The 13,944-nt window shown below is 65.9% G+C and overlaps 2 protein-coding genes across 2 annotated transcripts; both read left to right on the forward strand.

Annotated features, from left to right (window-relative positions):
• Positions 1–7,345: 7,345 nt before the first annotated feature.
• On the forward strand, positions 7,346–9,517 carry PRR35 (proline rich 35). Its single transcript, XM_068525242.1, has 2 exons — positions 7,346–8,439; positions 8,705–9,517. Exons 1-2 carry the CDS (start codon positions 7,346–7,348, stop codon positions 9,324–9,326), a joined length of 1,716 nt encoding a protein of 571 aa, XP_068381343.1. The 3' UTR covers positions 9,327–9,517.
• A 2,556-nt stretch (positions 9,518–12,073) lies between these two features.
• Positions 12,074–12,475, forward strand: NHLRC4 (NHL repeat containing 4). The gene has a single exon (XM_068565379.1). The coding sequence runs from the start codon at positions 12,104–12,106 to the stop codon at positions 12,473–12,475; it is 372 nt and encodes a 123-aa protein (XP_068421480.1). The 5' UTR covers positions 12,074–12,103.
• The last annotated feature ends 1,469 nt before the right edge of the window (positions 12,476–13,944 follow it).

Below are 13,944 nucleotides of genomic sequence, written 5' to 3' on the forward strand. Positions count from 1 at the left end.
GGCCCAGGAAGGCTGGGCCCCAGGGGCCGCAGAGGGACTTGCACAGCTCCTCTTCCAACATATGGTTGCTGTCGGCCCCGGGCGCTGCTCTGCCAGGGCGGCTCAGAAGCTGGGTGGGGGCTCTGGGTTGGGGCTCGGCGGCCTGAGCCATTCCTCCCACTCGCCTGGCCAGGCTGCTCCCTCAGTGATTGGAAAGGCCCCTGCCCCAGCTGGCATGCCTCTCATAGCAGGGAGCTCACTCCCGCTGCAGCCCCTCTTGGCGCCTCCAGAGAGCATCCAGGAGCCTCTCCATCCCAGGGCCTGAGGCAGATGGAGGATTGGATTGCACCCCACACCACCCCACCTCACCCCAGGGTGGCCGCTAATCAAGCATGCAGGGAGCGGCCGGCCGGGGTGACTTCCAGAGGAGGGAGCTAATTGGGGGAGGGGTGCAGTGAGCAGGTTTGGGGCCAGAGGCCTCCTGGGGTCCCCGGTGCCAGGAGCCTCCCAGCTGATGCTCTTTCCCTCAGGGGGGCCCGCTCCACCCCGCATCCCTGGACCAGCTTGGGCAGTACCCCCATACACTCCCTGGAGAATATCTGGGCCCTGCATGTGCCCACCATGGGCCACACTCCGCCCACCCCTCAGAGGTTTATAGTGGAGTTCCCCAAACCTGCTTGCAGCCCTCTCCACACAGTCAGTCACCCAGCACCATCTCTCTGGCTCTGCTGCTCCCTCACAGACCTGCTGTGAACCTGCTGTGGCTCCACAATGCTCTCAGATTCACTGGACTCAGACTGGCACCCAGGGCCCTCAGGTGTGACCCTGCCCCTCTGTGGGTTTTTTGGGGTTTTAAAAAATTATTTATTTATTTATGTGGCTGCGCTGGGTCTTAGTTGCGGCATGCAGGATCTAGTTCCCTGACCAGGGCCCCCTGCATGGGGAGCTCAGAGTCTTAACCACTGGACCACCAGGGAAGTCCCAACCCTGCCCCTTTGGACCAAGCCGTGGGTCCCTGAGGCCACCTCAAATGGGCAAGGAGAAGGAAGTGCCAAGGACAACTCATGCACTGGCCTGTGGAGGGGCCCTCAGACACTCTGGGGGCTGCCATGTGTCCCAGAGCTCATCAGTGAGAGGGTGAACATGAGCCGTGGCCATCATCCTGCATGGCACTGACCCCTCCCAGGGGCTCCTAGACCCTGCCTAGACGCTCTACCGCCGTCCCTCTACCCACGGGGCAAGCAGAGGCTGGCCCAGCCCCGACACCTGTCCTGGTGAGGCCGTGTGTGGACACTGAGGGGAGGAGACAGGCCTGCCCTGGGCACTGCACCGCCGTCCCCCTGCCTTCCCTGGACCCACTGTCCGTGCTGCCCACGTGCCCCTGGCGCACAAGTACCAGCATTAATGGAGGTGACAGGCGGGTGGCCTTGGGCAAGGAGGCAGAGGACGTTAATGGCCACAATGCCTCTGGGGGCAGAGGGAGGGGCTGCGTGTCCCCACCCCACCCTGCACCAGGACAAGCTGAGGAGAGAAGACTGCTCCCTAGGACCCCACTGGTGCCAGAAGCACCCAGAGACCAAGTCTTCCACCACTCAATCTGCAGACAAGGGGACTGATGCCCAAGGAGCATGGGCAGGGGTTTCAGGGCTCAGGTCACATGGGGGACCAAGCCCCAAATCTCGCGGATCCCTGACACTGCCTCAGGGAGCAGGGGCCACCTCCCTGGGCCCAAGCTTTCCCCAACATGTTGCAGGGTGGGGTCCAGTGGGTGGGTCATGACCTACCACCATGCCCCACTCCTGGGTGGAAAGCGGGACAGGCCCCGGCCAGCTGTGAGGGAGCAGATGTGCCTGGGAGTGCCTCAGGCAGAGAGCACAGGGGCACAGGGGCTGGCACCGCTGTCCGGCCTAGCCTGGCTGCAGACCAGCAGACAGTCTGTGCACCTGATGGGCTGACCTGACTCACACCCCCGTGTACAGGCCATTAGGCTGCAGCCATGGCCAAGCTGTCGGGACCCCTGGAGCAAGTTCAGGGCCCACCCGCACCCCTGGCAAGACCCCTCCTGGAAGCCCAGTCATGCCCCTCAGGTGCTGAGCCCCTTGGAGGTGCCGACACCTCTCCTCCCACCCAGACTTCTGGAAAGGCCCATCCACAGAGGCGGCCTCCACGGCTTCTGCTGAGCTGCCCTCCCTGGACTCCTGCTTTTCCCAACATGCTGAGGCCTGGCCTCCTCCCCCCTCTCCGGTGCTCCTTGGTCACCTGGCTTCACTGGGCTGTCCCCTCCGTACGCTGAGAGGCCCCTCCCTTCCCTTGGAGGACGGTAACACCCTCCAACCAGCCCGCCCCCTGTGCTGGCAGCATGGCCTCCCCAGACCCTCGGAGGAGTCAGCAGTGCAGGGCCAGGAAGCACAGAGGCGTCCCAGAGACCCCCACCCCCACTGGCTCAGGGTGACCTGTGCCCCCTGCCCTCTCTGGGCAGTGCCCAAGATAGGGGCCCGGGCCTGGCTGAGTATGTCCGGAGTGGGGTCTGTGTGCAGAAGGAGCAGGCCTCCCGGCCCCCACTCTCCACAGGGCTGCTGGCGTGACGACCGCTCAAGCTGTCTCCCGGCCTGGGGCTGCCTGCACGGTCAGCTGGTCAGCTGGGCCAGGCCAGGTGGGCAGAGAGGAAAAGGCTGGTGGGCTGTGCCACCCACAGCAGTCCTCCAGGCCCCCGTTCTGCCCTGTGGACTTTACGGGGAGAAATGAAGTCCCCCAGGTCGTGTCAGGGAAGGTGGCACTGGGCAGTCACCCTCACATCAGTGTCCTTGCACTGGGCACCCCCAGGACATGGCACCCTGCTCCTTACAGACGTCTGTCGTGGCTGACCAGAGCCCCAACAACTGGGCCATGGCCTGTCACCCTCCTGCACAGCTGGGGAAACTGAGGCCAGGTTCACAGGGCCCTGGAGGCACTAGACTCTGGACCTAGTGTTCTCCATCCCACAGACCCCTACTGGATACTCCTTTTTTCCCCAAAGCACCCCAGCCCCCCAAGCTGAGCTTGGGATACCCCAGGAGCCTGTAGCTGAGCCTACAGGGAAGGCCAAGTGGACCCTCACGGGGACCTCTGTGCCTCCACAGAGTGGGTCTGGGGCAGCACACACCCCTCCGACAGCAGACCCCACCCCATGCCTGAGATGGCACATCACTCATCTCTGGGTTAAGGCACCTTCCCCTGAACAAAGGCAAAAATTTCTTGAGAAACGTTACTGGCCTGTCTTGAGTATCTGTGTCCACTTCTGGAATGGTCCTGGCTGGTCAGATGAACTTCCGCTAGGACCCAGCTGAGAAGTGGGCTCCAGACTGTTAAGTTTGGACAGTTCGGGGATCAACATGGAGCCTAGTACCCTGGGAGGTGGGGCTGGGAGCAGCTCTGGCCATGAGGACATTAGGGGCGGGGGTTTTCTGGTGGGCCCTTTCCCAGGCCCCGCCTCATTCACCCGGGTCCTCCCAGGAGGGACAGCCAGTGGAGAGGAGTCCTGCCAACAGCAGGCAGATGCAGCCCTCCTTGGGCACCTGCCAGTGGAGTGAGGAGTGGGGGCTGGGGGGTGATGCTTCTAGAAAGGGGGAGTGAGTGCATGTGACCCTCTTTCTGAGCCGGTGGCCGTCAGTGGGCAGGACAGGGGTTTGGGGGTGCAGACCCATTCAGCCTCCTGTTTGGAGAAGAGGGAAGGGTACTGCAGGCAAGTCTTGGCCAGAAAAGGAGGCTTGCTCCACCGTGTGTGCTGGGCTCTGCTGCCGGCTCTCTGCTGCAGCCCTCCCCGAGCTAAGTTCTGTCCCCTCCCGGGCTGGGCTGCAGCCCTCCCCAGGCTGGCTCTGTTCTCCAAGGTCCCCCTGTCCCGGGGCTCAGCCCAGAGGCCCCGGCTCAGGCTGAGGGGCTGTCAGGGGCCAGAGCCCTGCCCTGACGGATGAGTGCTGACGGCCTCACTCCCTGCGTCCTCGGCCGCTGACACCCCATCACACCGCTGCGGGGACCCCGGGAGACCTGGCTGCCTCTGAGCACCCCCGCGGCAGCCTGCAGGCGACGGGGGCGGGGACGGTGCCAGGAGCCCCTCATTCGGCCGCACACCTGCGTCTCCACTCTCGGCTCCACCGCGACGCTGCCCGTCCCTGCCCTGCTCGGGTGGTGCCACTGGTGTCACCGGTCACGGCTCCATCCAGGAGTTGTCCGCGCGGCGGAGACTGCTGAGCGGGTCCTGGGCGCGCGAGGCCGGTGAGTGCGCAGAGGGGGCGACTGTGGGCAGGGAAGTGGAAGAGACGGGGGTGCACCTGAGGTGGCCGGGGGGAGACCGCTGCCGGCGCTCGCGCCCCCACCCCCACCGTGAGCCCGGGTCGGTGGTCGCTGCGACCCCCGGAGCCCGGCGCCGTGGCGCACGCGCGGCCGCTCCCGCCGCCAACTTCTGTAGGTGCGAGTCGGCGTCGGGGGGACGCGGTCCGTGGCGGAGGCTTCGGGGACTCGCTGCCTAGTGAGTGACCGCAGACCGCGTGGGGGCCGCTCCTCAGTTTCCCAGGCCAGAGTCTGAGTCGCGCCCCGAGAGCTTGTGCGGGTCCCGCAGGGTGCGGGGTCGCGGCAGGCGCCGGGCGGGGAGGGGCGCCGGGCGGGGCGGGAAGTTCCGGCGGGGTCCCGGGGCCACGCGCAGACTTATCGGGGCGCCGCAGGCTCCGCTCCGTCCGGGGCGCAGGTACGGCGGGCATGGGCGGCGGCGGGTCGGAAGTTTGGGGGCCGCGCGGGGCCCGGCAGGGCGTGAGGGGCGCCGGGGTGGCGGGACGCCAAGCTTGTCGGGGCGCGGGCGGGGCAACCCCAGTCCCCACGTCCCCCGCTTCGCGGTGTCCAGGCTCGGCGCACCGGGACCATCAGGGCGCAGCAGCCCCATCCTAGTAGGAGGGCGCCCTCCGGGCTCGGCTGTGGAGGGAAGGGGGGAGGGAATCGGGGTCTCGACTTCAGCCGAGGAGGAGCCTGGTCACCTCCTCTGCACCACGCCCTGTGGGGTGCTCCCAAGTCCCAAGGGCGCCAGCCGGGATGGGTGAGCTATAATCAATCCCCTGGTGGCTGGTGGTGGCTCCAAGCGCTGGGTGCCCCCTCTCCCACCCTGGGGTGAGGCCTCCTGCGCCTGGCCTGCCACCAGTTTTCCCCCAGACAGGGAAAGGTTAGTGGGACCAGGTGTCTGCGTAGGCACACTGGGAGTGCAGGCTGCCCTGGGCACACGCACCGAGTCATGGGTTGGGACACATGTGCGAATGAATGTGCCTTTGGGGGTGTGGGAGTGTGTGCTGCTGTCTGGGGGTGTTTTCTGCTTGTGCACAAGCACGCTGGGCAGGTGCCAGGTGTTCTCTGGGCCCCTGTGGGGTCAGCAGCTTCTGAGATGGCTCCCAACCAAGCCCCCCCACCCCAAGCCAGGTGACTGATCTGAAGCGGGAGCACAAGAGGGGCCCCTCGCCCCCTTAGTCCAGAGGCCTAGGAGGAGCCCCCCCAGTCCAGGGGCCCGGCTGGGAAGTGGGGTGGGTGGTGGCACCAGGCGGCACAGCTGTGTGGCTCCCAGGGCTGGGTGATCGATGGCCCCAGCACAGCCGCCTCTGTCTCCAGAGCACACACACCCATTTGTCATCTGTATCTTGGGGGGTTGGGGGGCAGGGATGGGGCCTGCCTCTGCACCCACCACCAAGTCCAGGGAGTGTCTGCAGCCCCTAAGGGAGCCCCAGTTCCTCTCCTGGGCACAGCCCCCTCCTCCCAACCGTGCTCTCCTCTTGGAGCCCTGTCCCCTCCCCGATGTGGACATCCCTGCACAAGCCAGTCACTTAGCCTCTGCTCACCCTGCCCTCCACACCCTAGTCATGGCCATGCCAACCCCACCTCTGCAGGGCCCATTTGGACAGGCAGCCCTCTCCACCCCTGTGGCTGTTCCCATAATGGGGGTGCCCATCCAGTGTTTGGGGGCAGCAGACATGACTGCCTGCCATGTACAGAGCCCGAAGGCCAGCAGGGAGGACGGCCTGCTCCCAAAGGCTGCCCAGCTACCCCAGCCCTGCCCTGCTCAGTGCCCTGGCCGTCCCTGAGCCCCGGGAGCAGGGCAAGTGTACATGTGTCTACATCCGTGAGTGACTGTGACCCTGTGTGTCCGCGGGTGTGCGCGTGTGTGTGTGTGTGCATGCGCCCTGTGCCTGCTCACACCCCCGGCCGTGCCAAGTGCATTCATGTGTGCAGTGACCCCGTCCACTCTGAGTGGAGTGTGAGCCTCGTGTGCTCGGGCCCCTTGCATATTGGTGGCCTCCCTGCTCTCTGTTCCGAGTCAGCCCAGCCGTGCAGAGGTGGTCCCTCCAGTCGCTGAGTGAGGAGGGCTCAGCAGGAGCTGTACGCTTGTGTGCACACACTCGCCGAGCGCCCGGCTGAGGCGCACACTGGGGCGGTGGACAGCCCAGGTGGCAGCCCAGATGGAGTGCAGAGCGGCTTCTGAGCAATCGTGCGGCGGCATGGGGAGAGGAGGGTCTTGGCCAAGCTCGGCCGCTGCAGGCTCGGCTGCCGACCTGCCGGCAGCCACCCAGATGGAGCCAGGCTGAGCAGGTGGCTGTGCCGTGAGGCCATGCTGGACATCCACGCCCCCCAGCCTGGCCTGGCCCACGCAAGGCTGGCCCCCTCAGAGACCACAGTGCCCACCCGACGCCCTGCAGAGCAGGGACACGGTGTAAACAGGCGCTCGGAACCTCTGCTGGTTTCTCATCTCACGGCTCTTATCTTGGCTTTCCCGCGGGCAGGAAAGTCTCTGGAGGGGTTAAGACAAGGAAGGGCCGTGTCCCCAGGAGTGAGTCTGGTCATACTTGGCTTCCTCCAGTCACTCACCCAGTGCCCGTGGGGTAGATGGAGACCCGGGCTATGCTGGTGTGGGGGAGATGGGCGTGGGTGGAGTCACCCCAGAAATGGGCCTGCTGGGGACTGGCCAGGACTGAGGGGCGAGATGCATGTAGGGTCAACCAATGAAGTACAGGACTTAAGCTTAAATTTCAGATAATAAACAAATAATTTTTTTACTGCACATTCCAAATATTGGCTAGGCCATACTTATACTGAAAAAGTATTTCCCGTTTACCCGAGTCCCATTTACCTGGGCGTCCTGCATTTTTTCTGCCGTGTCTGCTGACCCTACAGAGAGTGAGGCGGGGAAGCCACTTCTGCTGGCAGAGGCCGGGGAGGGGGACGGGGCGGGTGCCCGTGCCTGGACGCTTAGCCTTGAGCTGTGACGGAGGGTAGGGGGCATCGGCCGGGGCGGCTGGCGATGACTGAGGCCCTGTCCGCAGGTGGCCATGGGGCCGGGGCTCGCCCGTTAGCAGCTGCCATGTCCGGAGAGGCAGGCTCGTGCCGCCTGGGCCCCGGGGCCCGGGCCCGGGCGAGGAAGCCCAAGAAGCCACACTATATCCCACGGCCCTGGGGCAAACCCTACAACTACAAGTGCTTCCAGTGCCCCTTCACCTGCCTGGAGAAGTCCCACCTCTACAACCACATGAAGTACAGCCTCTGTAAGGACTCCCTCTCCATCCTGCTGGACTCCCCCGACTGGGCCTGCCGCCGGGCCCCAGCCGCACCCCAGCCACGTGCACCCACCCCAAGCCACCCCGTGGACTCCTCGGACCCCACGGACCCCAGCGGCCGGCCCCGAGGAGCGCTGGATGCTCCCGCCACGCCCGACCACATGGTCACCGACGTCCTCTCCCTGCGCCGCCAGGTTGGGGGCCCCAGGCCAGGGGCCGAGGGGTCCCCAGAGACACTGCTCCCTGAGGCCAGGGACCCCCAGAAGGGTGCGGGCCTTGATGGCCTCCTGGCCGAGCCGTGGAAGCCGGGGAGGGGTGGGGGCCTGAGGAGCACGGCCGGGGTGGACGTGCCTGCCACGGGCCCTGAGAGCAGCGTCCCCTGCTACCCCCCGCCCACCCCCGGGGAGTTCCCTGAGGCCCAGAGCCTCCACCTGTCCCTGCTGGGCGTCAACTACCCTCTCAGCCCGGGCCTCTTTTCCTACCTGGGGCCCTCCCTGGCCGCTGCCGCCCACGTGCCCTTCCTGGCCTCAGCCAGCCCCCTGCTGCCCCCGGCCACTGCCTTCCCTGCCCCACAGCCCCCCGAGCGCCCAGCCCTGGTCCCTCGCCTCTACTACCCCCTGCTCCTGGAGCATAGCCTGGGGCTGCCGGCAGGCAAGACTGCCCTTGCCAAGCCCTCTGCCCCCCCCAAAGGGCCCCCCGAGACTCTGGTCCCTGGGCTGCTGAAGTTGCCAGTGCCTGGGCTGGGTGGGCCCTGGCCCCGTGGTGCTCTCAGGGACCCGGGGCAGGAGGGGGAGCTGGAGCGGCCTGCCCAGAGCGACCCCAAGAGGAAGCTGGCCCTGGGAGGCAGGCCAGAACCCCCACAGGACCCCTGCAGCCGGACGAAATTCAGTTCCCAGAGCAGGTGGGTGTCAGGGGCCCCAGTCGTGGGGGTGTTAGGAGAGGTGGGAAGAGGGCTGGGGGGGAGGGTGGCTGGGCCCCCAGCTGGAGCTCAGTCACCAGGAATAGGGGCTTCAGGCCGCAGAGGAGAGACTGAGGCCAGAGAGCCAACCTCTCCTTCCTTCTGGGGTTCCGAGGCCCCAGGCCAGGGTGCCAGGCTGGACAGGGGCGTGAAGGGGGTGGGGCACTGTGCGGGCAGCACAGCCTCCTGACTGGCTTCTGCCCCGCAGCCTGAGGACCGGCCCCTCCATGATGCTGTGGCCTGAGGACAAGGAGCTAAGTGACCTTGAGACCCCTGGTCCTGCGGCCCCCCTGCCCCAGCAACCGCTGGGCCTGGTGCTGGGGGGCCCTGGGCACGTGGGCGAGGACCTGACTCGGGCCCTCGGCGACTGTGCCAGGGTGGAACAGCACCTGGGCCAGTTGGCGCCTGCTGGGGGCCTGGCCCCGCGGCCTCTGCGGGAGCAGCTGGGGAAGATCCGCCGGGAGCTGCTCACCATCCACCAGGCGCTGGAGCGGGCCGTGCGGCCACCCGACACTCCCCTCGACCTCTCTGTGAAACGGGCGCCCACCAAGGGGCATGAGGTGCCCCCAGGGCCCTGGGGGCAGCCGGAGCTGGGCCCCACGCTGGTCCGGGGGACCCCCAAGCCACCCGGCACGCTGGCAGCCCAGCCTCTGTCCAGTCACACCACCAAGTGTGAGGCTGACTCCAGTGTCCCTCCCCCAGGTCTTCCCCTCCAGGCCCCAGAGGACCCTGTCCTTCCTGGCAGCTGGGGCACCCGCGGTGGGCCTGGGGGCTCCTGGCCCCCTGAGGCTGTCCCTGGCCTGCAGTGCCCCGCGGGTGCTGAGGTCTGACCACAGCCCCTACTGCCATCTCTGTCCTTAACAGACAGGGGCCCTTCTCCAACCCCATGCCTGCTGCCTGGCCCCCCACCTGCCCCAGCATGCCCGTGGACAGACCCCCACCCGCCGTGGCCACACCCGTCTCTGGGGCCACACAGGCACAGCAGAGGGTCACGGCTCTTTAGTGATCACAGTTGTGGACATTAAAATGGAAACCACCTTCACACCCCGTCTGGGCCTCCTTCGTCCCTCGCTGGTCTAGTGTCACCTTCTGCAGAAATGTCCCCAGACTGAGCATCAGGGGGGCAGTGTCCGGACCTCCTCTTGTGGACTGGGCCCTCCCTGGGGGACCGGAGTCTGGGGAGAGAGTGGGGAGCTTTCTATGGGGGGGGCAGAGTGGGGCGGGGGGAGGCAGGTGTGCACGGTCTCAGCCCTGGTCAGGCCTGTGTTTCTGCACATGGGCTGTGGGCAGAGACCCCTGGGCATGCTCCAGCCCCCATCTGACAGGCCAGGCCTAATGTCAGATTCATGCAGGAGGCCGCTCCCTCTATGGTTAAACGGTGCCCCCACATTCTGTGGCCCAGGGCTGTTCGCCCAGCGTGGCCTCCGCTGGGCCCCTGCCAGCCCCTGCAGCCACGATAGGCATCGGTGGCCTTCACAGATCGCTGCCTCCCTCCCAGCGCGAACAGACTTGGCTTTTCCCACAGGCGGGGGTGGGGGGTAGGGGGCAGGCGGGGAGGGGTGCCCGGGGGACCCTCGGACCCAGCAAATCACTTCTGTTCCTGGGAGCTGGCCACACCTCCACGCCCACCCAGGGATGGCCCCAGGGAGGGCAGTTCCTGCCTGTGCCTGGCTCCCCACGCTGGGCCAGCCGGGCTGGGGCCAGTCGGATCAGGACCTGCGGCCGCCCCATTAACCGCGCCGGTAGCAGATAGCATCGCCGCCTGCCCCTCCGCAGTGTCCAGAGCTGGGGTGCAGGCGGTCAGGTAGGGAGTGCTGTGGGTCACAGACACGGCTGACCCCCACCTTCCAGGGGCTTCCTGGAGGGGCTGCGGGCTGAGTCAGGCGGTGTCTGGAGAAACCCCAGGTCCTGAGTCTGAGGGAGACCCACCCCACCTTGGCCTCCCGTTAGCACCCCTACCTGGCTACTGCACCCAGACTTCTCATCACCCAATGGACAGACATAAGCCTGACCCCACTGGCAGTGCATGGCCCCAGCTTCACAGGTGCAGAAACAGGATCAGAGAGACAGGACCCAACCTGTCTAGTCTGGCGGGGTGCAAGATGCATCCCCTGGAGGCCCCCGCCCCGGACTCTGGTGAGTGACTCAGCCAGCAGGTCGGGGGCACAGCCCCTTCTGCCAGGTCCTGCTGGAGGACGGAGGCGGTGCTGTCTCCTGAAACAGCAGGTGGTGGAGGCCCTGGGCCTCCTGGGGAGGGTGGGCTGAGAGGACCATGAGTGCAACCAGCCGTGCAGGGGCAGCGCGAAGAATGTCCCAGAGGCCAGAGCAAAGGCCCCGAGGCAGGAATGTGGCAGCACTGGAAGGTACCTGGTGGGGTCAGCAGCTGAGTGATTGGACTCCTTAGAGCTTCCCTGGGTGCTGCTCAAAGGTGGCCCAGCCAGAGCTCTGCCTCCCCGCCCCCCTTCCCCCCTTCCCCCCTCCTCTGCCAGGTGGCTCTTCCCACCCCCTCAGGCTCTGGTTTCCAACAACAGAGCCCGAGCTCCCCAGGTAGGAGACCCCTCCCCACGGCCAGAGAGGCCTAGGAAAGGACCCCTGCTTCACCCCTCAGGAGTTGGAAGTCTCCAAGGGCTGTGTGGGGCAATGGGCAGGGGCTTGGGCTGCCCCAAACAAGGGCCACTTTCCCTGCCTCGAGGAAAGGTTCTATGGGCAGAGGCGTTTGAGAAACACTGCTCATCTGTCACCCCTCCCCCCACCTCGGACACCTAGATGCCCCTGAGCTCATTCCGGCCTCAGAACAAAACCCACAGCAGCCCTCCTGGGTCATGTGTCTCCCAGAATTGTGTTCAGGGACCACATCTGGGAAAATAGGGCCCAGAGGCACGGCTGGCGGTCGGGACCTGGTGGAACAGAGTCAAACCTGTAAAACAGGAGGAACCAGCACCGCCGGGAAGCGTGCAGGGGGACCGCTGTCGCATTGCTTGGCACATGGTGGCGTGTTGTTTCTCTTGCAGCCCCAAACTCGGCCCAGTTGGAGGACTGGCTCAGAGAGGCTGAGGCTGTGATGTCTGCCCACCCACCGGCTCTCTGGCCTCCTACCCTGACCTCCTGGGCCTCCCCCACCAGCGGGTCAGCCGTGTCCCAGGGACCACGCCTCACGCTGGACCTGCCTGGAGACCCCACTCACTCCTGGCGGCCCCGGCTGCTTGGGTGGATCCCAGTGCCCGCAGGGGCTGCAGGGGGACCCTGGGGCCTGCACTGCTCCCCAGATGGCCTGCTCTTCCTGACGGCTGGGACTGCACCCTGCATCCACGTGCTGGACCTCTAGAGACACTCCATCCGCCACCTGCCCTGCCTTGTGCCAGGGACCAGGGCCTTCGTGCCGGAGGACGTGGCTGTGACAGCTGCTGGGCTCGTGGTGGTCAGTGACCTGGTCCCCAAGGCTGTCCGTGTGCTGCAGCACACCGTCCGAGCCCCTCAAGGCCACTGGGTGACAGTGGGCACCTTCTTGACTCCCCAGGGGCTAGCTGTGGATGCCCTTGACCACATGCCCGGGGCTGTGCACAGCTTCACACTGGGCCCTGCCTTGGAGCCACTGGCCCCCGCCTCCATGCTGGGCCTGGAGGGCCCCTGCTGGGTGGGCCTGGGGCCCGATGGGGGCCTGGCTGTGAGTGAGGAGTTTGGGGACGTGTGGCTGTTTGGCAGTGCCCGCCAGCCCCTGTGCTCCCTGGGAGACCTGACTGAGCACCACTTTGGCACCCTGGCAGGCGTGTGCACCGACGCAGCGGGCAGTGTCATTGTGGCGGACGAGCAGCGGTGCCAGGTGACCCTGTTCCCCCGGGCCAGGGCACCCATCTGCCTGGTGTCCGAGGGGCTGAGGTGGCCCCTGGGTGTGGCCTGTGCGCCCCAGGGCCAGCTCATGGTGGCGGACGCAGAGGACGGCTACATCAAAGTGTACCAGTCCCACTTGGAATTGGCCTGATCCGGTGGGCTTGAACGGGAGCAGCCCCTCACTGTGCGTGTGTCCAGTCCCCGGGGTTTGGATCACGACGGGAGAAATATTCAGGGTTTGCAGGGTCCTCCAGGGCTGCTGGCCATGCCTTCCTGACCTTGCACATTTGCTGACACTCCTGAGCACTGCTGTCGGGCCCGGGCCTGGCCTCCTGTCTTCCTCCTGAAGAGGATTCAGACTTGGTCGGCAGCCTGCATCAGCTGCCTCCCAGCCTCCAAGGCCCAGGAGACCTGCGCTTTGGGGCCGGCAGCTGAAGCCTGGAGATCTTCAGCGTGTTGGGCCAGCTACCAGCACTTACCCAGGCAGGATCTCTCACCAGGTGCCCCAGCCCCAGCCTCCTAATCAGACAGAGGCAGGCAGGGAGGGTGTGGCTGGGCAGGCAGGGCCGGGCTGGGCTGGGCTGGGCTGGGCAGCCTGGGCAGGGGCGCGGCCCTGCACTGTCCACCATTTTCAGAGGCGCCCCAGGTGCCAAGCCTCCCGAAGCTTCTCTGGGCCCAGCTGAGGTAAGGGGGGAGCAGAGGAGGGGCCCCCCCAGAGGTGCCCTGGGGTGACACATGGCTGGGTTGGAAGCCTCCATGCTCCTGGTCCACTTCTCCCATGTGAGACTGTCTGAGCCTTCATTTTCTCCACTGCAAATGAGGATCAAACAGCTCCAAGCTCATGGGTGGGGTTGCTTGGAGAGTTCTGGGCAGTGGTCAAGTGCAGAAGAGCCTTCCTGTGAGGACAGACTCCTGCTGCTTAAAAATAGCAGGAAAATGAGGCCGGAACGGGTAGGGGGTGTGTGGGGTTACTCTGAGTCAGGGGCCCAGCCAGGCTCCTAGTTCCAGTGGGTGGTCTTCAGGGGAAAGGGCCAGTGCCTAGTCCTGCCCCTGGGGGCTGGTGAGGGGATGGTCTCAGGGGTCTGTGGTTTAGGCCATTGCCAGACAAGGTCCCCTCCATATGTCCCGGCCCCTGCAAAGGTGGGGCAGTATTAAGTGGGTCAGTGTAAGGAAGTGTGTGGGGCAGGTGCTCCGTAAACTTTAGTAGTTGCTGCTGGTGCTAGGGGTATTGTCCCCTGGAACAGGAGGGGCCAGGGACGCCTCCTGACCATCAGATCAGATGGCTTCAGACCCTGGGCTGGCCCTCCAACCTTCGTAGCTCACTTGGCCTCTGCAGGGACTGGGGTGCGAAGGGGCCAGTCTGGGGCTGGGGTGGCAGCTTCTTTTGGGACCCCACCCAGGGCCTGGGGGTCCTTTCACCCTGGGATGGTGGAGACAAGGTGAGGTCTGGGACCCTCAAATGTCAGGTCTACTGGATCCCTCAGATGAAGAAACCAGGCATGGGGGAGGTTTGGTGGCTGTGGGAAGGTGGGGAACTGGAAGGCAGGGGTGTTGGGGACACTGTGGGTAGACTGGAGGGGGAACAAAGATGCTGCGAGGGGGACAAGGACATGGGGGACA

Source organism: Eschrichtius robustus, chromosome 16 (assembly GCF_028021215.1).
Source record: "Eschrichtius robustus isolate mEscRob2 chromosome 16, mEscRob2.pri, whole genome shotgun sequence".
Classification (NCBI taxonomy): domain Eukaryota; kingdom Metazoa; phylum Chordata; class Mammalia; order Artiodactyla; family Eschrichtiidae; genus Eschrichtius; species Eschrichtius robustus.